This window comes from Poecilia reticulata, chromosome 16 (genome assembly GCF_904066995.2).
Source record: "Poecilia reticulata chromosome 16, P_reticulata-male-v2, whole genome shotgun sequence".
Lineage (NCBI taxonomy): Eukaryota > Metazoa > Chordata > Actinopteri > Cyprinodontiformes > Poeciliidae > Poecilia > Poecilia reticulata.
The window spans coordinates 825,530-850,658 of record NC_088845.1 but is presented as its reverse complement, the minus strand read 5'-3'; the positions used below and the strand labels follow the sequence as shown (position 1 = coordinate 850,658).

Below are 25,129 nucleotides of genomic sequence, written 5' to 3'. Positions count from 1 at the left end.
GCCGTATCGCACACATTATGCAGGCAGACCAGCCTGATTGTTTCACGCTATACAGTTTAAGTAAACTGACTTTGTTTCTCTCCTGTGAGAAACAAATAACGCGGGAGATCTGGTCACCAAGAAAAATGGTTAGCCTGAGTTTTTAGTTTTTTATTTTGAAAGGCCAGAGGACCGGGGATATCCGTCTCCTCTCTGGTCCAGCAAGATGGCCGCCATTGTACTGCGCCACAAGCAGCGGTAAGTAAGTACATCATTAATTTGTCACAAAAGTTGCTTTAAGATGTTTTAGGCTAGAAAGTAGCCCTCATAGCTTTATTTACGCACTTAGTTCATGCAGTTTCTTTGAAATATACTCCGGAGTTTTCGGAGCAGCGTAGCTCCGCTAACGGGGCCCGGCGGCTCCAGGCTCAGCGGCCGGGTGGAGTGTTTACCCCGCTAACCGCGGCCTGATCTCGGTAAGTCACTCTGATGTTTTCCGCTGCCTGTTATCGGTTCGTAGCGGCTCAAAGTGTGACATGAAGAGTTTAATGTGTTTGTATATATACTGTTTGATACGTGTGTCAAAATATAATATTCTTTCTAGAGAGCTTGATACTTCTTAACGCCTCTGTCGCCCCAACAAGATCAAATAAAAACACAAGCTATACATTTATCTATAGGCATATTGCATATCCACGTATCGGGAAAAAGCTCTTCTAAATGATAGAAACTATTTTATACCTCAACAATACCCAGCTTGAACACTAACAGATTGATAAAAAGAAACACAGTTAGATGCCAACGAGGCATAGCCGGTAAAAAAAACCCCCCAAAAAAACGCAACAATGAAAGAGCAACGAGGCCCGATGCCCACAAACTATCAGAGTAAAGCCGAAGCTCTGCGGTTTCCAACAATACCAGAGTCACCAGGCTACGTGCAAAACTCACTGAACCAGCAGCTAAAGAAGAAAAAAAGAAATGGCTCATTTCACGAAACTAAAAGCATAAATTCAGTCCTACCTTTGCCGTTTCGTGGTCATAATCCATATTAGAGTAAATATTTCCACTTGGTCCGATAATCCATGTTCCCTGTCTCCATCTCGCATCGTTTTCGGCTCGAACTTCGTCAATGTACGTCACATGCATTTTCCTCGCTGTAATTTATGAATGACTTTAAGTTCCGTATTAATGTCAACGCCCTCGGATTCTATTGGCTCTGACGGTTCGAACGACATATCAATCATCAAAATTGACCAATAGGTTCCCTAGAAACTGCCTCACTAGTTTTGAATGTCTGAATGGAGAACTGGATGATTTTACGCGCAGAGCGCATGGACCTTACCACAGGGCCCGCCTTTCATTGGCTAAAGCCCATCTTACGTCACAGCGCAGCTACAACGTGCGTGACCGTCTCACAAACACAAGCTACAGTAGTAAATACAAGCTAATGTACATTGTGGACTAGCAGACCGACAGTTTTTGTGTCAGGTCGCTCTGCAGCAGATCCAGCTGGTGCAGCTTGGAGGAGAAGCTTTAATGACACGATCACATTAAGGCTGATTGATCCGCTGACCTGAAAACAGGTTTTGTTCTTTGGTTTCAATGTTGAGTATTTATTTATGTTGTGTTATAATTGTAAAAACTAAAGGTAACTACGTCGCGGGTTATTTTCGGAACGCAACCAATAAGAAAAACGAGGGATCACTGTATAGTTAAATTATAGGAATATTTTGTCATGTTTCCAAAAACATTGGCTGAATATCTGCTTGTATGTTTTTGTAATAAATACATTTTGTCTGTTTATTTTGTAAGATTTGCGTTTAAAGCTCTGACTACATACAGGTCGATACAAATTAAATATGAAATAATTATTTTAATATTTCTTGCATATTAATCCAGAGACAAGAAATAATGGAAAGAATCAACTCAAAGGTTGTTCATTATGTTTCGTCAGTTGAGTCTGATAAGTTATAAGTAAATAGTCTCATGAAGGGGACAAAGGTTTTCATTTCTAATTGGACAGTCAGACTTATAAAAATGTGAAAAACTATTGTGTTAAAGAGGATAAGGAGCCTATAACATTCCAACACCAACTGATGTACACGATTTTTTTTTAGATTGAAGTCACAATGATCCGTTTCCCAAATCCTCTTCAAACATTTATTTAGTTAAGCTTTCAATAATCTAATTATTTCAAACATTTCCTACCTGGTAGAAATAGATACTTTTTTATATTTTGGATAACCTTTTCTGCATGCTTGTTCATGACATACCGGATTATAATTGATGCTAATGCTATTCAGAAAGGAAAAACTAAAGGGTTTGAATGACGGGCAGAATGTTCTAGTTGTGCTTTGAGTCGTTTTAAACCAGAGCAGATTAAAGGTTGGTAAAAATTGGGCGGACTGGCCCTTTAGCCATTTACTGAATCAGAAGCTGCATTTATCAGCCATTAGCTTCATATAGGAAACAAAGTCGGAGTTAAAGGGTTTCTGTGTGAAGGTGCCATGATCAAACTAATTACATGCCGATTTGGACGAGTTTACAAAAACAGAAGTGCGGAGCAGAGAGAACTTCCGGGTCAGACCACTTGCCAAAAATGAAATGATGAAAATGGAAATTGAGCGCTGGTTATCCGTGTTTTCCATTTTTGTTTTGGGCACTAAATGGGAAATCGAATAAGAGCCACAAATCCAATTTCCGATTTTGGTTTAATCAACGAAAAAACGAACTGCCTGAAAATACACGGACCCTACATGACTGGCTTTACTTACATTTAAACTTTTAAATTACAAGAGGATCGTCCTCATCGTCTCCAAGTGCATTCTGGGTAAAACTCGTCACCAGCCGTCCACCATCATCAGTCTCTAGGCAAGAGACGGAAAACTAGCTAGAACATTTTCACGGACCAAGTTACCATGAGTGGATCTCCACGGAGTGAAGGATGGACAGAAGAGAGCAAGGAAACGCCAAAACCTGGACCATATTTTGTTTGTCGCCTTTCAGATGAAGCGAGTTTTTTGTTGGCCGCGATTCAAACCCGCCAAACTGCCAGGCCAGCGAAGGACCCGGATGGTTACAGGTAGCAGCTGATTTTATTTCAAACTGAGTTAACTAGACTGTAAACTGCAGCCGCCGAGCTCACATCCCCTTTTCTGTCTGTCGGTGGTTCAGCGGTGATGTCAGGGACTGAAGGCCGAGTTACAGTCGCGCTTTGACGGGTCGGGTTGAGACTGAGAGCCAAGACGGCAGCATGGCGTCTGTAGTTAAGGTTCACATTGGAGCCTCGTCCAGTTGGTGGGAACAAACATCCAGAGGAGCTCGAGGCGCAGCGGCGCACTGCGCATGCGGCGTGTGCCACTGCGCATGCGGCGTGTGCCACTGCGCATGCGGCGTGTGCGCACTGCGCATGCGGCGTGTGCCGCTGCGCATGCGGCGTGTGCCACTGCGCATGCGGCGTGTGCCACTGCGCATGCGGCGTGTGCGCACTGCGCATGCGGCGTGTGCCGCTGCTTCCCGCGTCATCAATGAGCTTCAGCAGCTGCTCCAGGCTCTGAGTTGAAACTGATAAAGTGCCGAAATGATCCGATCGCTCTCAGTGGTTCTGGACTGGTGTGACTTTGTGTCGTTTCATCATCAGTGACCAGCAGCCTGATGGTTCTGTTCTCTTCTTGTACTTCATGTCTGATGGGTCCAGAATGACAGAGTCGCTCTGTGGTGGTGAAACTTGTCCATGTTGTAAAGTTAAATTATCATGAGCTTTAATATTTGGGCATAAAGGGCCATTGGCCCCCGACTTGTTCCACTGCTGGAGCAAGCAGTGCTGGTAGCATGAACCATCCAACCATTCATCCATCCATCCAACCAACCATCCATCATCCATCCATCCATTCAACCATCCATTCAACCATCCATCCATCCATTCAACCATCCATCCATCCATCCATCAACCATCCATCCATCCAACCATCCATCCATTCAACCATCCATCCAACCAACCATCCATCATCCATCCATCCATCAACCATCCATTCAACCATCCATCCATCCATCATCCCATCCATCCATCCATCATCCATCCATCCATTCAACCATCCATCCATCCATCCATCCATCATCCATCCATCCATCAACCATCCATCATCATCCATCATCCATCCATTCAACCATCCATCCATTCAACCATCCATCCATCCATCCATCCATCCATCCATCCATCATCCATCCATCCATCAACCATCCATCATCATCCATCATCCATCCATTCAACCATCCATCCATTCAACCATCCATCCATCCATCATCCATCCATCCATCATCATCCATCCATCCATTCAACCATCCATCCATCCATCCATCCATCATCCATCCATCCATCAACCATCCATCATCATCCATCATCCATCCATTCAACCATCCATCCATTCAACCATCCATCCATCCTCCATCCATCCATCCATCCATCAACCATCCATCCATTCAACCATCCATTCATCCATTCAACCATCCATTCATCATCCATCCATCCATCCATCATCCATCCATTCAACCATCCATCCATCCATTCATTTATCCATTCAACCACCCATCCATCCATCCAACCAACCATCCATCCATCCATCCATTCATTTATCCATTCAACCATCCATCCATCCATCCATCCATCATCATCCATCCATCCTGTACAGTCAGAACTGTGCCACTTGTACCACCTGAAGGACAGACGGTGAAACTCGGAGCTGTTGCTCATTGGAGCAGCACATGGACTCTGATTGTTGGACACAATAGTTTTAATCTTATTGAAGTCAAGTTAGTAAGTTAAAAAAATAAAATAAAAAATGCACTGGGTGTTTATTGATTGAAGTAGAAAGTGGAAAAAAAAGACTAAAAAAAGAAAAAGAATAAATGTTGGTCAGAATGTTTGACTATGAAAATATATTTCACAAAATGTTGATACATATGCCAATTTATTTATTGGTGCTGAATTTTACAGCACCAATAAACCAGTTATTCCCAAAGTATAATAAATATTTGCTATTTATTATACTTTGGGAATAACTGGTTTAAATGGGTGGAAATCTTTTTCACAATGAATTTATCTCGTTAATTTCAGAATGTAATGGATGTGTTTCCGTTTCTTCTGAGGTTTTTCACCTATGTGGCTGAAAGGCTAAATCGCTATGGTGACCATCATACAAAAATAAAGATGGATCAGCGAAATTAAAGGGTCTTTGAGTGAAATCCAGTTAAAAGTTTCATTGTAGAGACTAAACCTTTCAATCGCACAGTAAAGCAAACTGACCCGCTTCCTGCTGGACCAGGTGGGGCCCAGGTGTGTCTACCTGAGTGGTGCGTCTCTGCAGCAGCTGCAGCTCCCGGTGGTAAAGCGCCGCCGCAGCTGGAAACACTTCAGGCAGCTGGAGGTCAGAGTTCATCAAGCAGCTGACGGTGCTCCTGGGATCACTTCCCCGCAGCGACGCATTAACGCTCTGCACCGCCAGGAGAACTGGAGACAGGTGAGACGAGTGAGACAGGTGAGCAGGTGTTTCCTCCTGCAGCAACAGGACTTACGTCTCGCGGCGCTCTGAGCTTCCTGGTTGGCAGCAGCGATGCTCTCCTGCAGCTCGGCCGGCTCCAGGGGATCCGTGGAGCCCAGGTCCTGGGTCAGAGGTCACAGCAGTGAGCCACAGGTAAGCAGAACATCTGGACCCAGAACGTCAGAGTGCGTTTTATACCAGCGCCTTCTGCTGGCGGTCCTCCAGCAGCTGATCCAGGTACCAGGTACCGTTGGAGCCACAGAGGCCCCTGAGGGCCAAACATGGCCGCTGCAGCGCAGCAAGCAGAGTGAGTTCATTGGCAGCGTCCAGAGCCTCGTCCACCTGCTGCACCGCACACCGCACTGCCACACACAGGGAGGACCAATCAGGGCCCGGGAGGACCAACCGGCAGGACCAATCAGGGCCCGGCAGGACCAACCGGCAGGACCAACCGGCAGGACCAACCGGGGCCCGGCAGGACCAACCGGCAGGACCAACCGGCAGGACCAACCCAGGACCAACCGGCAGGACCAACCGGGGCCCGGCAGGACCAACCGGCAGGACCAACCGGCAGGACCAACCGGGGCCCGGCAGGACCAACCGGCAGGACCAACCGGCAGGACCAACCGGGGCCCGGCAGGACCAACCGGCAGGACCAACCGGCAGGACCAACCAGCAGGACCAACCGGCAGGACCAACCGGCAGGACCAACCGGCAGGACCAATCAAGTGTTTTGTGATTTTATTGAGTTTAATCTTAATTCCAGTTTGTAACTCCAGGAATTAGAACTGAATCAAATTAATTGTAATTAATTATTCATATAAATATCTTAAGACTTCAAAACAGTTAAAATCAGAAAAGGGTTAAAATATTTCCGGCTAACAGCTGGCTGCTGTAAATCGCAGTAAAAAGATGGATGGATGTTGGTGCTTCACTGATTCTGTTTTTTGGGGGAATCATTGCAGACTAAATTAATTGTCTTGGTTTTCATTCACATCAGATTTGGTCATTTTCTCATAATTTCCTGATTGTCTTATTTTGACCACAGTCATCTTTGTTTCCCGTTTCTCTCCTGTTGTCATGGCGATCCGGGTCAAAGTGCGACGTTCTCACCGTTCACGCCGCCGATGAGCTCCTGGATCTCCCGGCGGCTCAGGAACTCCTCATACATGTCTCTGTCCTCCCGGCCTTCCTGCTCACACACACGCAGGTCAGAACCAGCAGCCGATTGGACGACAGCGTTCCGTCTTCGACCACTCACGGCTGACCTGGTGAGCCGCTCGCTGCGCCTTCCTCCTCCTGGCCTCCTTCAGCGCCTCCTGGTAGGCGGCCATCAGCGCCTCCTGCAGGTCGCAGAGCAGCGCCGCAGGGTTCCTCAGAGCCGCCGCCGTGCCGCTCACCTCCCCTCGGTCCACCGCCTCGTTAATGGCCGCCACGGCTGCGTGCACTGAGGGCGGAGCACGGCGTCAGACCCGTACCTCTACCTGGGAGCTCCCAGCCAATCAGAGCGCTCCTACCTGCGGCTTCATCTACAGACAGCTCGTTGGCCAGGATGCCTCCAATCTTACTGAAGGCCGGCATCTGGATCCTGTATTTATCCAGCTCCAGCTCCATGTTGCTGATCTCCTCATCTGCAGAGTCACATGTCACCAACACTGCTCTCTGATTGGTCCAAATATACACCAAGACTCAAGCTGGCTGCTGATGCTACCTGGAAAACACACCCAAGTCCAACACTCACCTGTCTGTCAACATTTACCTGTGAACTTTACTTTTCCATAGAGGTCATAAATAGGTGGAGCCAAGCCCAGTCTGTGCAGGTAGAGGCTGCAGAGACAAGAGACAGACAGGTGAGCCCACAGACGGACAGATGGACGGATGGACGGACAGACAGACAGACAGACAGACAGGTGTACCTGAGGGCATGGATGCAGTAAACTGCTCTGGGCATGTTCTTCTTGTCATAGATGTCTGTAGTTTCAGGATGGAAGATCTGGAAACAAACAGCCAATCATGAGTTGTGACGCTGATCAGCTGACCAAGCAGCGACCAATCGTGTGAAGGTTCTCTGACCGCCGGCAGGCCCAGGGTCGTCATGGCGTTCCTCCAGTGGTTTATGTTGTCAGTGTGACGAAACTGGAGGCCCACAGCCTGCACAGATCAATGTTATCCATTAGAGGAATCTGTTCTGATTGGTTTCTGGACCGGAACCAGAACTTGTTAGAAACCCGACGCTGCATGACAGCCAGGTTTTCTGGTCAAGTGGCGCATGATTCAATAATTCAGCTCAATCTTTCACCTGCGGACAGAAGAACCTGGCCTGGCTCAGGGGTTAGCTTACCTGAAAAACAGCCAGCCACTGAAACATTCAAGATGAATCCCATTTTTCAAGATGGCCACATCATCATGAAAATAACATTTTTGCACTAAAATTGCTAATTGGATGAACAGGGTAGTGCATCAAGTTTGGCGGCCCGCCATTCTTTACTAGCCCCTCCGGCATCCTAAGGGCTGGGCGAGGCTTCAAGCCGGATCGTAAGCATCTGTGTTGCTGAGCTTTTCACTGGCGCAGCAGATTTATTCCTGAAAACAAACCTGCTCTGATCTGTTAATAGTTTATGCATTTAAAGCCAGAGAGTGGACCAATCACATCGCTGGAGCCTCAGCGCGCTGCCGCTGCTTGATCTTATAAGTTTACCTCAGCGCGGATCAGGCGCTCCTCCTTTCACTCAAACTGGACTCAGGCTGACCAGTATGGATATCTACATCAACCACTGTGAGGAATTATGATTCTTTGGAGAACTCCACATCGAGGTAGGAGTTTAAACCCACCGTGTTGCTCTGGTTGAGCAGCTCTGTGAACCACAGGAATAACGTGGCGCCGTCTGCCCTGTAAAGTTCATGTCTGTGTTCCGGTTGGTCGGAGCGTTAGCGGCTAACAAACCAGCGCTAACCCCATCATGCAGGTTCAGCCCAGTGAGAAGCTTCACGCTGGTTTTATTTTATTATTATTTTTCCGGTTCCACGAAGCATCAAACCACATCAGAAGCTTTGTCCACTTAGTCAGCCAGAGTTAATGACCAGGAGATCTGAGAAACTCGTCCCATAAACTGCAGCAGCCAGAACAGTTTCTGTGATTCTTATTAAAACCCAACAGACAGAAATGTCAGAGCTGCTAAAGCTACATTAGCAGCATTGAATTAAATCTCCTGTTTGTTGCTCAGTGCAGCAGATTTAACTCATCCTGCAGGGCCGGTCCAAGGCTGATGGGGCCTGGGGCAGAATCTGCCTGAGGGGCCCCATCAGCAGCTCTAACAGCTTCTGTGTTACATTTAATCTGGGAGAGGAGGAGGAGTTTAACTGGCCAAACTAAAAACAGTTATAATTACAATTTATTAATTTGTATTTGTGAACAAACAGCTCAAACTCAAAGATTAAACTCACCATCAGATTGTTGCTATGGTAACAAAACAATCCAACTATGAATATTGTTCTTTGAACTTTTACAAAGTAAACTTGCCAGCTCCTTAAAATCTTACATTTAAATGTTAAAAAATATAAAATCTTTTAATTTATGCTGAAACCATTAAATCAAATTCAGCAGCATTGATCATCTCAGTAAATAAATGTTACATTTATATATCCGTGTTAAAATATCAGTATTTATGGCCCCTGAAGCCCTGGGGGCCCCATGGAGCCGCTGACTTAGTTTGGATTAAACAGAAGTGCAAATAACTGATATTCATTTTAATTGTGTTTTTGATTTGTTGTTTTTAAGATTCTATAGTTGTGGGTTTAAATAGTGTTTCACTGGAGATGTTTTCCTGTAACATATAATTACCCAGTAATATTTTTATGTTTCCTGTCAACATCTTTAATACAAAACCACAGCGGCGCGTCAGGCTGAGCAGGTTTACTGGGGGAAACCCTGGATATTTGTGTTTGGTGTTAAATTATAGCCTACATATTTTAAAAATTACACATTTTCTTGATTTTTACTTTTTTCCCGGTGGACTTTTCTCATGGTTGCAATGGGAAATATATGTTTGTACTAAAACTAGCAGTAGCCACAGCTAACCAAAAAGTTAAGTTCACTGATCAGCTAACAGGAATTTTACCTCGGCTAATCCTAATCTGCTATACACATAAAAAGTTACCGGAAGCTAACGCCACTAAACAGAAAAACTTAGCAGAAGCTAATGCTAACATTGAGACGTCGGTCTCTCTTCTTCTCCTTCCTGGTCTGAGACTCGCTAACAGCAGAGTCCTCCGGTTCCGATTCTGCTGCATTTTATCACTTTAATGTTTCATGAACCAGACGCCTAAAACAAGATGTGACAAAGTTCATCCAAGTCATGAAAATGGGAAACATTTTATGGCAATAACTGGTTTACAAGACTAAGCTGTCCGCCATCTTGAAAAATGACAGCCATCCTGAAATCCAGGTGACTGATGGGAAATATGAAAAGTGTGCGACCTGGGGGATAGCATGCTAATGCTTGTATCCACAGCTGAAAGACATTCACAGTAAAATGCTGAACTATTAACACAAAAAGCTCAGATCATCATGTTGTGGTCTCTGGACCAGACCAGAACAGAACCACTACCCAACCTGGTATCGGAACTGTTCTGGGTCGTAGATTTTCTTCAGTGGCACGGCGGTCGGAGCGAAGTGCTGACCCAGTTTGGCCAGAATGACTCCATTACGCAGCGCCTCCTCCAGCTCAGTCGGGGCAGGAAGCTCCTCCCCCAGACAAGCCTCCATCCACCTGGGCAAGAAACGGATCCCAGTGAGAAAACCCCCCACGGAGGCACCAGGCCCAGTTCTGGCTCTGACCTCTGACCTCTGACCTCTGACCTTTTAGCCTCCTCCAGCCTGCAAAGATACTGATAAGCCACGTTCTGGATCCTCTGCTCGTCCATCTGCTCTGCTGTGAGACGCTCATCTGGAAGAAGAACGGAACCCAAACACACCTCAGGAACCGGCCCCGGTACCAGAACATTCATTTCTCTGAAACCATTCAGCCATTTTGGATCACAGCAGAAGACTTTTTCATTTTGATGCTCAGCTCTCACTCTCAGTGGCTCTACCTCGCTCACAGCAGAGCTTAGCTGACTGGCAGCACAGCAGCCTTGTGGCCAATCACATGAGGACATGGGAGCATACCTTTTGGTGAAAACAGAGGGAGGGGCCAGGTGAGTCCATCCCCTCAGTCAGTACACAGGTGAGGAGGAGACCCCTAAATCTGACCACACCTTTCAATAAAGCAGCAGCTGGCTGCAGTTTAAACCAATTCAGTCAAATTGATTTGTACAGCACATTTCACTGATAAAAATCACAAACTTGTATAAAAGTATTACAGAATGAATTATTATTATGGTTTATTATGGTTTTTGAAATACTCTGCAAACTCTTGTATGCAGAGCATTCATATGTTTTTGTGTTAAAACAATTTAAGTTGGATGTTACACAAAAGCAAGACTGTTTTCAGGACGAACACATCAAATTAGTCAAATATAAGGTTTTTCATAAAACAATGAGTGCAAAAAAGATTTATTAATATAAAAAACATTCATATTTGCCCAGTAAAGCTAAAATATGAGGCAGGTGATCAAATCTGAATTTGGGAGCCGAAAGAATCGGCTCTTCTTTGGGAGCCGTGCCAAAAGAGTCGACTCTCTGAAAAGAACCGAACTTTCCAACACTAAACAACCCAGAAAGGCGGTCAGACACGCAGCAGAACCAGAACACATGAATCCAGAACATGATCTGAATACAGCCGCAGTGACCCGAGAGGCTCATGTTCAGCATTGTTCCACCACAGACCCAGTTTTAGTCAAGTCTTGGTGTTTTAGCGATTCTGGGTTTTAATTGTGCTACATTAATCCGGTTCCGCTTCCTCTGAAGGGTTAGGTTCTGGTTCTGAAGCGGAACTTACAGCAGAGACCAACTATAAAGTTATTCCATGATCACTAAAACCACGAACGACGACAAATGAATAAAATGGTGTTTAGAGACTCACAGCGGCTCCCTGCTGCTGGTTCCGACATGTTGTCCCGGTTCTTTGTCCTCTGGCAGGTGAAAACCCGCCTCCCGGTTCGGTCAGAAGATAAAACTGGACCCGAATGTGTTTGCAAAGCCGTATCAGAAAAACAAGCTTCAGCGAACTGACCGCTGCTCCGAGCTACTTCCGGTCTGAGGTTTGAAAGCTCCCGCCGCTCTCTGATTGGCCCAATAATCAGCTGCTTCTTCTTCTTCTTCTTTTTATTATCATCACATACAACAAACATTGTATCGGCATCAGATGTAAACACATCTAAAGAAGCCGATCCAGGCTGATTCCATACATACAGAAGAAACAAAGCAGTAAAACAAAGAACAACATATAAAAAGCCTCCATTGGTTCCCAGCATCGTTCATCATTTCATCAGTTCTGCATCTTGATGTTGGTCCATGAATGTAGAGATGAGAAGAGGCGGCAGAGCTGCTTGTGACATTTATGAATAATAATGATTACATTCAAAAGTCTTTTCTTTTCTCATAATTCCAAAAACTGTCTTTCGTAGAAAATGCAGGTAAGTGAGGAATTTTAGGGAAAAGCCAGGTGAGCACATCATCCCACAAAGCTTTACAAAACACACATTCATAGAAAAGATGTTCCGTCGATTCAACATCACAAAGTAAAGTTTTATCATCAATAGCAAATCGGCGTCTAGAGGGAAAAACAGCATTTTGAAGAGGCTTTTGGAGGAACGGGAAGATTTCAATCATTTGTTCTCATTCTTTTCCTTTGAACCTTTGAAAACAAATGTGATATAAAATTTGGATTTGTTACAAAGGGAAATAAAGTACTAGTAAAGCATTCCCTAATTTTTGAATTTTTCAGTTTACCATCTGTGACCCTGAGCCCATTAATCAGAAGTCCAGGTAGCTCAGGGGTTCTGTCATCAGGGATCTAGTAAAAAGATTCAGCTTTTCCATATTTATGGCATTCTAATATAACAGGATCTATGGTTTCATATTTATCACATTTGCCAGTTTTGTGCTTTTGAATTTTAAAAAGTGTATAATTAAGTCCTCTATGTCCATCTTCCCAATCATCAGCCTCGATAGTATCGTTTCTGCTATTGGCCAGAAGTTTGCCGCGTTGGATTCTGGGCTGTGTAGTTCTGTGTTGTCAGTCAAAGCGAATTTTAAACTTATTTTAAAGCCTCATTAATCCCCAGAACAGGAAAGAGAGCCTTTCTAAAATGACTTAGATCAAATGGTAATTTAATTTTTCGTTGTCTGCGCTTATCGGTTACCATAGCAACCGAGCCAAACTAACAGTGTCGGTAGGATGTCAGGTAGCTGTTTCCTGTTTCCTGTTTACCTTGTTTCAAGCAGTTTCCATCTGTGACCAGGTCAGAAGCTCCACATTCAGCAGCAGGTGAGTTTCTGGTGATCATGTGGTTACCTGGTTAACCAGGAGTTAAGCTGTGGTTAGTTATTATGGGCTGGAAAAGTCTGTTTGAATCCGTTCGCAGTTATCGGAGCAGCGCTGCGTCAATCATTCAATCTTTATTTATATCCCACAATAGGCTGGAAAAAAACAGTAAAATACGAGAAATGAAAACAAAGACAGAATAAAATAAATAATAAAAGCAATAATTATCCAGCTTAGCATAATTAAAGGCCTACGGTAAGGAAAGGTCATTTTATTTATGCAGCACATTTTCAGCAACAAGGCAACTCAAAGTGCTTTACATTAATTAAAAAGAAATACAAACAAAATAACAAACCAAATGAAAGAAAAAGGAGAAAAAGAGCAAAAGAAGAACTAGAATGTTGATCTAGAGCAGGGGTCCCCAAACTACGGCCCGCGGGCCGGATCCGGCCCGCCTCCACATTTGGTCCGGACCCCTGAACAATACCAGAGAGCATTCAGATTTTTTTTTTTTCATATACCATATTTTCCGGACTACAAGCCGTTTATATGTGGATTTTTCTTCAGCCACCAGGGGGCGCTTTAGCAGGAAGGGAATCATTGGAAGTCAAAATTGGAAATAAAAGAAGAAAGCGGCCATTAAAACAGAATTAGGTTTTAATAGGGAATAGAAACTTGAGAATGTTGTTGATCAATTAAATCGCATTGAGGGGAAAAAGATGTTTCGTTTTTCTAAATAATACTGGGATCATTATGAGAATCTGAGGTAAAGATATTAGGATCCAGTAGGTGGCAGTAGAGCAACAATAATGGATGCAAGCTGCTGTTGAAATCTAAAGAAGAAGAAGAAGAGGAAAGCAGCCATTTTCATTTAGCTCATGCTAGTAGCAACACGAAGGATCAGCACTTTGTTACAGTTACGGTTCAGAAACTAATCAGTTCAGTTAAATCTAAACTTGGCACCTTTTTCTTTTTCAACCCAGTAATATCACCTCCACATGTAATAAATGTGATATTCAGTCGACCTGTGATGACCCAGATGTTGGCTGTTGGAGCGGCAGAGAAATCTGAGGCTTATAGTTTACTGGTTTAAAAAACTTTGGGGTTGTGGCTTATAGTCCAGAAAATACGGTACATAATCCTTCCTGGATTTTTTTCTGTGAAGAACCCAGAGAGGATTATTTGATTGTGATTTCTGGAAAACAATACATTTTTACATGTAGACTCTCCTGCAATCGTCACTGTTTCTGTTCCAAACTGACTCCGACCCCCAGCAGAGAAGGGAAACGTCATGTGGCCCTCAGGAAAAGGTTTGGGGCCCCTGATCTGAAGTATGTAAACTAGGAGCTCCTGTTCAGGGCTTCTGGTCTCTGCATCTAAATAGTGAGTATTCTACAGTTTCTGATCAAATAAGCTAAAGAGTGACTAAACTAATTCATTTTCTGGGTTAAAAGTGAGAACTCCACAGTTTCTAAAAAGTAGTAATATAAAAGTTACTAAGTATTTCTGGATTCTATGTTCGTAGTTATTCTAACTCTGATTCCATTTCTGGGCTGTATAATATTGATCTAAATAGTGCGTACGCCACCATTTCTAATATTACTAATAAACTAAAATAATCCTTTTCTGGGTTAAATAGTGAGTAGGCCACCGTTTCTAACAAAATAAAACAAAAAAGAGGAAAGGACACATTAGGGCAGGTGGCAACATTCAGGCTAAACAGAGACATGAGTGAAGGCGGTGACGTCTCGGGGCCATGAAACCTCGTTACTGAGCCTCCCAGCAGAAGTCCGATAAAGGTGTTGTTCTCTAGGAACGTCCTTGGGAACGCTCAGCTCCACAGCTGCATGGATACAGGAGGGGGTGAGGAGGGAAGAGCGTTGTGTTTACATATCTTCATTGAATATGCAGCCCTTCCAAGGCCACACAGGGGAAGACAATTCAGAGACAGAATGTCTTTGGTCGGGAAGATTATGAATTTCAATCTTCCCTAAAGTCTCTGAGTGTCCCTGCAGGACAAGAGGCTCTCTGTGTCCAGACTTCTCGTCCAAAATTTGACCAATTGCATTGAGAGGTCGGTTGACCAGATCAATAATTTGTAGATTTGGATGGTGAGAAAAGAGGCTCCAAAAATGTAGAAGAAGAGAAAACCAGAAGAAGCAGGCAGGGAGGGAGCAGAGGGAGAAAGAAAAGGGGTTAGGTAAATGTAACCCGCAATTAGTCAATACTTTTATTTTTGCGGGCCCACTTCCTGTGTTGCCCCAAACTCTGCCAATTTATTTAAAGCCCCGCCTCCAGCGAGAAGGATCTCGCTGCAGCTAACAGGAAGGGGCGGGACGGACCACCGTCAGTCTCTTACCTTTGGAAATGGGACCATTGCAATCCGGAAGTGAAGGAGGCGCCATTTCCTATACTTCCGTTTTTATTTTCTTTTTAAATCTGATATATTTTCACCTTTAGGAAGGATTTTCACTCTCAGCATGTATTTGAACTTCTCTCTTTTATTTACTTCAGCGCAGCTCACAGCTTTTAACCCTTTCCGTAGCTTTCGGTGAACTTCTATTCTGCTCCTTAGTCGCATCTTTTCGGGCCTGCTGCTGCCTCTAGTGGCGAGGGGTGGTAACACAACTAATCTAATTACATTACTAAAGCAGAAAACCACAAAGTATTTATTATTTATTATTAATTCTGGCATTACTGGAACAGTAAAAGATAAATGATCTTATCAAATTATTTTTTTTTTCATTTTCCTAAGGATATAGAGCTAATTAAATGACAAACAATACTTTCATACATTCTAAATAATATCTGTATATGTCCATCAATTTTAGGAGGAAGAGAAGAAATAAGGAGACATGAAAAACAACATGATCATTATAATAAAAATACCATTTGCAATGTATACATAAGAAATTAAATTGAGCAAAAGTCAATAACAAACAAATAAATTAGGTACAGAAGAATAACAACCTGGGTTGTTAAACAGATATAAGTAAAAATTCATTTTTTAGTTTTTACAGTGCCATGTATATTATTGACACTTTTAGAGTCTTATATGTATAAAAAAATAAGATGAAACTATTTAATCTATCAACGAGGAAATTTTCCTTTGACTCTAAAACAATAAATCATATTCATGAATCACATTATTATTATTATTATTATTATTATTATTATTATTATTATTATTATTATTATTATTATTATTATTATGTCCTGCAATGAAATGATGGCAGGAGGCTCCAAGCAGAGATGGAGCCGTGCTGGTCACATCTATGTGTAGATTATCTATGTGTAGATTATCTATGTGTAGATTATCTATGTGTAGATTATCTATGTGTAGATTATCTATGTGTAGATTATCTGTGTCATGCAATAATATAATTGCTATTTTAGTAAATCCAGCTTTTAGTGCTGTGAGATTTTTCTCCAAATTGTGGAAACATTTATTTGTGACTCAGTGAATAAAATGTCATGTTCATTTTCTCGTATTTTGCTTGTTTTGACCTTTTTCTATGGACGTTTCTTGTGTTTGGAATAAAGATATGATTGATTATCAACAATTTGTGAATAGAGCCCAACACGCTATAGGTAAATGTTATTTAGTTTGGTTAAGAATAATTATTGCCCTGTCAATAAATGACGTCTAATCGATGTTCTTGCTGCCAGAGGAAACAGTAACACCTTCATGAGCTCAGAGGGTCAAACTGATGAATAATTAGGATGATCTGCTGAAATATTCATGCCGTCTTCCAGGTTCTTTCAGCAAACAGTTGAGACAGAGAGGTTTTTGGTTTCACCACCTGCTGCTATACCTGCTATTCAAAGTGTTTTTAAAGATTGTCTGTTAGTCTGCAGCTCATGTGACCAAACCAGCCGAGGAGATGAAAAGTTAAAACTTTAGTTAAAATGTTTAGTTTTAACATTTTAACTCAACAACCTCTAGTTGTGTTAAACTAGAAGTTGTTCACAACCTCAAGTTGTGTCACCCCAAGATCACTGGGTCTTAAAAGGTAGAGTCTCAGAGATCAGTTCTTAAAAATGTAGTCGGTGTTTCAGCAAAGTCGAGCTGACTGTCCAGGAACGACACAAGGAATTTAAAATTTGCCACATTTTCAACAGGTTGGCCACCGAGAGAAACTTTAATCACTTTCAGGTCTTGTTTGTCATTTAATTATCTCTACTTCATTAAGAAAATGAAAAGGTGTGTTCTTTTGTGAGGGAATTTATCTTTTACTGTTCCAGTAATGCCAGAATTAATAATAAATAATAAAGACTTTGTGGTTTTCTGCTTTAGTAATGTAATTAGATTAGTTGCTTTACCACCCCTCGCCACTAGAGGCAGCAGCAGGCCCGAAAAGATGCGACTAAGGAGCAGAATAGAAGTTCACTGAAAGCTACGGAAATGGTTAAAAACTGTGAGCTGCGCTGAAGTAAATAAAAGAGAGAAGTTCAAATACATGCTGAGAGTGAAAATCCTTCCTAAAGGTGAAAATATATCAGATTTAAAAAGAAAATAAAATCGGAAGTATAGGAAATTAGCGCCCCCTTCACTTCCGGATTGCAACAGCGGTCCGTCCCGCGCCTTCCTGTTAGCTGCAGTGAGGTGGACTTACCTCCAGCGCTCAGTTTGAGCTTCACCTGCTCCGCTGTGATTGTGATTTGCTGCTGAAGTGGAAACTGGAAGTTGGCGGCAGCTGTGCGAGATTAGAGAACGAGGATTTTCTGAGAGTGGAAGAGTTTCAGCGATTTCTGGCGAGTAAAAAGTTGATTTCTAAGGCGGTTTTGGCATAAAATGGATGAAAATATGGACACAGGATGGACGTTAGTAGGGAATGGAAAAGGGGGAGGAGGGAAAGACAAGAGTAAAGAAGGACTGAATGTTGGTAAAGGATCTCTGGAAGATGAGGAAGGAAAAATTATGGAAGAATTTGAAGTTATATTAAAATTTAAACCTGGACAGGATATGATTGGAGTGAGTCTGATCAGTTTATCAAATGAACTAAAAGTTATCAGAGATGTGGAGCTGGCTAAGGTTTTAAGGGCTGGGAGCCTTTTTATTATCTGTAAGAGTGTAGAATAAAAGAATAAGGCATTAAAACTCCAGATGGTGTGTAAAAAGGTAGAGGAGGAAGGAAGAGGAACTAAAGGAAACGATAAAAGGAGGAGATTCCAGGCATAAGACGATTTCAGGCTTTAGAAACGGGGAAGATTGGACATCTGTGTTAATTTAAAGATAAAGTTAAACCTGATAAAGTGATGATTGGATACGTGAGTTTCAGGGTGAGAACTTATATTCCACCACCTCTCAGATGCTATAAGTGCCAAAGATTTGGTCACATAGAGGGAAACTAAGATGTGGAGGTGATCGAACTGCAGCTTATGCAGGATGTGTGGGAAGAAAAGAAGCAACTGAAGTTCAGAAAATTAAAACTGATAAGAAAATTACTTATGCTGAGGCAGTGAAAGAGTTAAAAAGTACAGAAAATGATCAAAAACAAAGTTAGAAAGGAAAAAAGAGACAGATATCAAAATAATGTCACGTTAGAAAAACTTTTCTGGCAAATCATTAACTGTTCAGAGCAAAAACTAAAACTGAAAAAATAAAAATTATAGTAAAAGCAGCAGCAAAATTCTTTAATGTCAAAAATCTGTCATCAGGATGAACTTAGATATGGAGAAAATGAGGCTTCGCAGATCAATACATAATTCTAAAACTACAATGAGACGCCAGAAGTTTAATAGCCAACGGACAGGAATTTAAATGTTTCATTAGCAAATTATTATTCCTATTTGTAAAGATCCACATGTAGCTGAGAGCTTTAGGCCGTTAACATCTTGTATCAGTAAAGTGATGGAAAAGATGCTGAATAACAGATTCATATATTTTCTGGAATCTAAAGAGAAGATTAAACCCAAATATCAGTTTGAGTTTAGAAAAGTAGATCCAATAGATCCAGTAGATCCTTTAGAGCCATCCTGTGGATTCAGTAGATCCAATAGATCCTGTGGATCCAGTAGATCCTGTAGATCCTGTAGATCTAGTAGATCCAGTAGATCCTGTACTATGTTTGCAACATGGAACCAGGAGGAAACAGGTGAATAAAGAGGTCTAGACATAAATCTTTTAGGATATAGAAAAAGCATAAGTTCTGTTGTGGAAAGAAGGATTATTGGTTAAAATAAAGCAAAAAGCTTTAAGGGGTTAAATATAAAGATGGATTAAACATTTTAACTGGAAGGAATATAAAAGTTAAAATGTGAAATAAGTTCAAAACATCAAATTGAAAACGGAATTCCTCAGGGAAGTATAATAAGTTATTTGTTATGATTGATGATGGTTTTAGTAAAATAGATCAATATTTTGAAGTGTCGTTTTTTGACGGCCTCATTTGGAAAAGGAGGAAAATCTAAAATGTATAAATAAGAAACTGCAAGAGGCAAAACATGATGGAGAAGATTGAGCTCTAGAATTACAACATCTACGTTTACTAATAATAAAATAAATGCTGTAAATCTTAAACTCTATGAGGATGATGTCAAAGATCAGATTAAATATTTAGGAATTTGGTTTGACAAAAAACTGACATGGAAAATACATGTAAGAAAAATAATAGAGAAAAGTAGAAAAATCCTAAATGAGGTTAATACTGGGGAGCTGATAGGAAGGGGTTAAAAACAACAGGACTAAATAGATCAGTAATTGATTATAGATGGATATCATTCAGCTTCTAATAGTTTAGTAAAAGAATTAGATATAAAACAATATCAGGCTTTAAGAATTAAGGTTAGGAAGATTCTTCTTCTTCTTCTTGCTGTTTGGCGTCTTCCTGGTAAATTCATACAAATCTTTGACTCTTTGGTGAGTTTGTCATCTGTTAGCACTGATGCTTTAGCATGAAACTTTTGCTTGGTTGCTCATTGGAGCGTTGTTTTATCAGAACTGTTGCCATGGTTACCTGATTGCTGATTTTCTGCATGTTCTGCCACTTTTTGTATCGATATTGAGTTTCAAATGAAATCGGTCAAAATGGGATGTGGCTACATTTAGCTGCTGTTGCGCCGTATTTTTATTTATTTAATCTTTTATTCTCTCTCTGCTTGAGGATTTGACCATTTATTTAATTTTTCTTGATATTTTGATTTCAACTTTTCAACTTTAACTTTAAATTGATTAGTTTGACATATGATTGATATTCTTTTTGTTTTACTTTATTTAAATTATGGTTAATTTAACCCGGTTGAAATGTTTATGGTTAATTATTAGGAATTGAATAATTGCATTTGCCTTTAATGCTGTATGCTGATGACACCATTGTTTACACATCGGACACAAACTGTGTTGTTTCAGTGAAAACCTTCAGAACCGTCTGCAGAGACGATCATCATGGCTAAAGGATTCCTGCTTAATACATAGAAAACAAAGTGCTTCTGCTGTTCAGCCTAGAAAACATCCTTACAGCCTTGAATATTCAGATCAATGCAGCCTGTTAACAAGTATCACCATAAAAACATTTAGCAATAATTCTGGATGCTCAGTTACATTTTAGGAGCCATGTTGATAAAATCTGCAAAACTGTTGGATGGAATATAAATAGTTTTAAAATGATTAGACATTGTTGAACACTTGACTGTGCAGAGATGTTTTTGATCCTCACATGTTACCTACGGACAGGTGCATGCAGAGGGGGGGCTGGGGGGGCTGGAGCTCCTGCCCCTTCAGGGGCCTCTGCACGGCCCTGCCCTCGGAGCTCCTGCCCCTTCAGGGGCCTCTGCACGGCCCTGCCCTCGGAGCTCCTGCCCCTTCAGGGGCCTCTGCACGGCCCTGCCTACGGAGCTCCTGCCCCTTCAGGGGCCTCTGCACGGCCCTGCCTACGGAGCTCCTGCCCCTTCAGGGGCCCCTGCACGGCCCTGCCTACGGAGCTCCTGCCCCTTCAGGGGCCCCTGCACGGCCCTGCCTACGGAGCTCCTGCCCCTTCAGGGGCCTCTGCACGGCCCTGCCTACGGAGCTCCTGCCCCTTCAGGGGCCCCTGCACGGCCCTGCCTACGGAGCTCCTGCCCCTTCAGGGGCCTCTGCACGGCCCTGCCTACGGAGCTCCTGCCCCTTCAGGGGCCCCTGCACGGCCCTGCCCTCGGAGCTCCTGCCCCTTCAGGGGCCCCTGCACGGCCCTGCCCTCGGAGCTCCTGCCCCTTCAGGGGCCTCTGCACGGCCCTGCCCTCGGAGCTCCTGCCCCTTCAGGGGCCTCTGCACGGCCCTGCCTACGGAGCTCCTGCCCCTTCAGGGGCCTCTGCACGGCCCTGCCTACGGAGCTCCTGCCCCTTCAGGGGCCTCTGCACGGCCCTGCCTACGGAGCTCCTGCCCCTTCAGGGGCCTCTGCACGGCCCTGCCTACGGAGCTCCTGCCCCTTCAGGGGCCTCTGCACGGCCCTGCCTACGGAGCTCCTGCCCCTTCAGGGGCCCCTGCACGGCCCTGCCCTCGGAGCTCCTGCCCCTTCAGGGGCCTCTGCACGGCCCTGCCTACGGAGCTCCTGCCCCTTCAGGGGCCTCTGCACGGCCCTGCCTACGGAGCTCCTGCCCCTTCAGGGGCCTCTGCACGGCCCTGCCTACGGAGCTCCTGCCCCTTCAGGGGCCTCTGCACGGCCCTGCCTACGGAGCTCCTGCCCCTTCAGGGGCCTCTGCACGGCCCTGCCTACGGAGCTCCTGCCTGGTCTCAGTCTAGTCAAAGTCCTCAGACCCTTAGCAGGTCTGATAATCGGGCCTTAAAGGTTTTATATCAGAAGATTCCATCACCGTCACATTTTGGCTAAATTTGGCATTTTGGATTTTACAAATGTTGTAAATTATAACGTATGAAAATAGATGTTTAAGTGTTTAATGCGCCTGCACCATTAAGCCACTGCATGCAGAGGCTGCAGGGCAGCAGCAGGTCCACCTGAGCAGCTCTGGATGGACCTGGAAGGTTCCCTTTCCCAGAACCACTTTGGCTCCAAGTTCTCCGTCTGAGAGGATCTGCAGCTTTAACTCACTTCCTGTCCGTTTAAAGTCTGTAACCAGTTTAACAAAGCTGGTTAAAAACAGACCTGCCCATTTTTAATGTTTTACATTTTTCTGTTTGTTACATTTTGTTGGGCTATTTTAATGTTTATCACTTCAGTTTTTAGTTATTTTTTAAAAACCCATCATGGGACAAATGCTGTGAATCAGCTGTGATGATTCATTCAGTTTGTCTGTCCCTATCAAACTTTATAATAATATTTATTTCATTTCTATGGTTGCACATAATTGTTTTTTGATAAAACAGTTGATGGTTTTCTGGCCTTTTGGTCGGTTTTCCCTGATGGGTCAGATTCTCTTCTGGATCCGAGGATGACGACCCAGGAAGAAGAACTTTCTGATCTGGGAGTCGATTTATTTTGAGTCAATTTGTCTCATAATCATTTGTAATTGTCTGTTTTTATTTAAACTCCTGAATCCTTCATTCATTCACAGAACCATCTGCCCTTTAGCCCATAACTGGAACATACGGGACGTTTTCAGTAACGATTCAATTCAAATGCTTTACATGAAAACAAACTAATTAAAGGAGATTAAAGTCAGCTGGCGGCATTAAAGGGGCAGTCCATGTTTTCCAGGCACAACATGGCGGCTGCAGTTAGAAATGCTTCTTGTCCAAATACGACTCAAACATTCAGTTTAAGATCAGCTGGAGAGAACAGCTTCACTGGAACACCTGGAACACCTGGACCACCTGGAACACCTGGAACACCTGGAACACCTGGACCACCTGGAACACCTGGAACACCTGGAACACCTGGACCACCTGGAACACCTGGACCACCTGGAACACCTGGACCACCTGGAACACCTGGAACACCTGGACCACCTGGAACACCTGGACCACCTGGAACACCTGGACCACCTGGAACACCTGGACCACCTGGAACACCTGGACCACCTGGAACACCTGGAACACCTGGACCACCTGGAACACCTGGACCACCTGGAACACCTGGAACACCTGGACCACCTGGAACATCTGGACCACCTGGAACACCTGGAACACCTGGACCAGGAGCTCCATGTGTTTCAGAGATGTCTTCAGCTCATCCTGTGTGATCTAAGCCAGCTCAGCTTCACACCTGTGGAGCGTCACCTGGAGCTGTACTCACCAGGTTGGGTTCTGGTTCTGAATCAGGAATGAAGCATGTGTTCCTCTCATCCAGGTGAGCCCACCTGCTGCAGACCCAACATGGCTTCTGAGGAGTCTCCTCCCGGTGAGGAGCAGGTGAAGAGGAGCAGCAGGAGGCAGCAGAAGAAGGTGGAGGACCGGACGTGGGCCGGTCACAGAGCGCTGCAGGCCGGCCGGCCGCAGGACGCGCTGCGCTGCTTCAAGCAGGCGCTGCACGCCGCTGCACAGGTGAGTCACACAGGTGAGATTCCACTGGTGGTGTGTAGCGGATTGTAGTCCTTTGGTGTGAGAACTCCATTTCCCATAATGCCCCTGTGCATCCAGCTGCAGGACTCGCGGGTTGTGCGCTCCTGCTCCTTCAACCTGGGCGCCGCCTACGTGGAGGCGGGCCGACCTCAGAGAGGACTGGACCTCCTGCGCCGGAACCGACCCGGTCCGAAAGCGGAACGGCTCCCAGACCTGCAGTTCAACACGGCGCTGGCCCACAATGCACTGGGGCAGTACCAGGAGGCCGCCGCCCACTTCCTGCGGGCTGCTCAGCTTTACCGGTCGCAGGGAGACGGAGGGAGTGAGGGCGACGCCTGCATGGAGCTGGGCCGCTGCTGCAGCAGAACCCAGGTCAGAACCGGGACCGGGTCAGAACCTGATGAGAAATATTCAACCGAGTGTCGTTTTCCAGGTGTTTTCCAGGTGTTTTCCAGGTGTTTTGTGTCATGTCTGCTGCAGGACTGGCCCCAGGCGGTGCAGAGTTTCCTCCGCGCAGCAGAGAGTTTTAAAATGGCCTCCATGTTGGATTCTGCAGCCGCCGCCCTTAAAGAGGCAGGAAGTCACATGGTCCAATCAGATCTGTCCAACCATGATGACATCAGCAGCGTGCTGACAGAGTGTCTGCGTTTGAGCAGCAGTGTCGGCAACCCGAGCATTCTGGGTAATCACCTTTCCTGATCCGGAGACTTCCTGCAGCAGCCGCTCGGTAACTTCCCTGGTGTTGTCCAGGTGAGCTGTACCTGTCGGTGGGCGTGGCCTACTGCCGCATCAGGTGCTTCCAGGAAGCGGTGGCCAGCCTCCGACGAGCCGTGGAGCCTGCAGCTCGCCGCCCCCCCCTGCTGGCCAAAGTGCTGCACAACCTGGGAGCGGCACTGAATGCCGCGGGCGACTTCAGCTCGGCGTTGGAGTGGCACCGGCTGGCCGCGCAGCTCTACGGTGAGCGTTGCCATGGAAACGTTCAGCTCAGGTGTTGCTGTGAAACACTTGAAGCTTAACCTGCTGAGAGTTGACCTCTCAATACATCTTCACCTCGTCTCAGTGTGACGTTCAGGTGTGTGTACCTGCAGGCTCTCAAGGTTGCCGTGGTGATCAGGCTCGATGTTTCAGTAACCTGGCCATCGCGTCCAGTCACCTGGGGGATGACCAGGAGGCTGCAGAGAGCTTCATCCTGGCTCTACAGGGATTCAGAGACACAGGTACCAAGAGGTGAGCTGACACAGGGTAGCTGTGTAACCTGGGTCTGTTGATAAGGACCAGGTGTGCTACCTGTGTGTCTCCACCTGTGCAGGCGACCGCCTGGCCGAGGTCCAGGTGTGTGAGCGTCTGGCTGAGTGTTACCTGAGGCAGGAGAAGCTGCAGAAAGCCGTTGAGCTCTACAAACAGGCTCTGAGCGCGCTCGCTCACTGTAAGGTAGCACACCTGTCTCACCTGGAGGTGAAAGGTCACCCTGAGATCTGAGCTGTGCGCTGAATGAGAGAAGTTGAGCCAATCAGAGATCGGCCCACAGATCATCATGACCAATCGGTGGTGTTGTTCTCAGGAGGATGAAGGTGTTCAAGACCGGCTGGTGGAGCGTCTGACCTCAGCTCTGCAGCTCAGCCTGACTGTGACGCAGGTGCAGCACCTCACCTGCAGCACCTCACCTGCAGCACCTCACCTGCAGCACCCCCATCCTGTCTGATGTTAGAAATCAGCAGATGTTTTCCTCTCCTCTCCTCAGAGGCCACGCC

General features: G+C 44.7%; 3 protein-coding genes across 8 annotated transcripts in view; 2 read left to right on the top strand and 1 right to left on the bottom strand.

Annotated features, from left to right (window-relative positions):
* The window catches only part of iqgap3 (IQ motif containing GTPase activating protein 3), a 32,734-nt gene extending 19,511 nt beyond the window's left edge, over nt 1–13,223 (bottom strand). For 2 of the 3 annotated variants that reach the window (XR_014091469.1, XM_081616984.1), the window contains exons 1-12: nt 12,890–13,223; nt 10,375–10,462; nt 10,129–10,285; nt 7,590–7,667; nt 7,433–7,509; nt 7,276–7,343; nt 7,034–7,147; nt 6,785–6,963; nt 6,630–6,708; nt 5,715–5,878; nt 5,551–5,638; nt 5,322–5,485 (exon numbers count right to left, since the gene is read on the bottom strand). Coding sequence is in view for 2 of the 3 variants with exons in the window: in XM_081616984.1 (XP_081473110.1) it covers nt 5,322–5,485; nt 5,551–5,638; nt 5,715–5,878; nt 6,630–6,708; nt 6,785–6,963; nt 7,034–7,147; nt 7,276–7,343; nt 7,433–7,509; nt 7,590–7,667; nt 10,129–10,285; nt 10,375–10,462; nt 12,890–12,965 (1,332 nt within the window). In the remaining variant the exon portion in view is untranslated. Of the gene's footprint in view, nt 1–5,321; nt 5,486–5,550; nt 5,639–5,714; nt 5,879–6,629; nt 6,709–6,784; nt 6,964–7,033; nt 7,148–7,275; nt 7,344–7,432; nt 7,510–7,589; nt 7,668–10,128; nt 10,286–10,374; nt 10,463–11,539; nt 11,734–12,889 lie in introns of those variants that run through there. The other variant, XM_017309351.2, reaches the window with a different exon arrangement.
* LOC145555322 (uncharacterized) lies at nt 12,606–23,059 on the top strand. The gene is made up of 3 exons (XM_081617023.1): nt 12,606–12,946; nt 14,167–14,326; nt 22,433–23,059. The coding sequence occupies exon 3, from the start codon at nt 22,565–22,567 to the stop codon at nt 23,057–23,059; it is 495 nt and encodes a 164-aa protein (XP_081473149.1). The 5' UTR covers nt 12,606–12,946; nt 14,167–14,326; nt 22,433–22,564.
* ttc24 (tetratricopeptide repeat domain 24) overlaps nt 23,057–25,129 on the top strand; it is a 3,412-nt gene continuing 1,339 nt past the window's right edge. For 2 of the 4 annotated variants that reach the window (XM_081616995.1, XM_081616993.1), the window contains exons 1-7: nt 23,057–23,360; nt 23,457–24,060; nt 24,129–24,335; nt 24,467–24,595; nt 24,688–24,809; nt 24,940–25,014; nt 25,120–25,129. The exon at nt 25,120–25,129 is cut by the window's right edge. In XM_081616995.1, coding sequence (XP_081473121.1) covers nt 23,148–23,360; nt 23,457–24,060; nt 24,129–24,335; nt 24,467–24,595; nt 24,688–24,809; nt 24,940–25,014; nt 25,120–25,129 — 1,360 coding nt within the window. In that variant the 5' untranslated portion in view covers nt 23,057–23,147. The remainder of the gene's footprint in view (nt 23,361–23,456; nt 24,061–24,128; nt 24,336–24,466; nt 24,596–24,687; nt 24,810–24,939; nt 25,015–25,119) is intronic. The other 2 variants (XM_081616996.1, XM_081616994.1) reach the window with 2 other exon arrangements.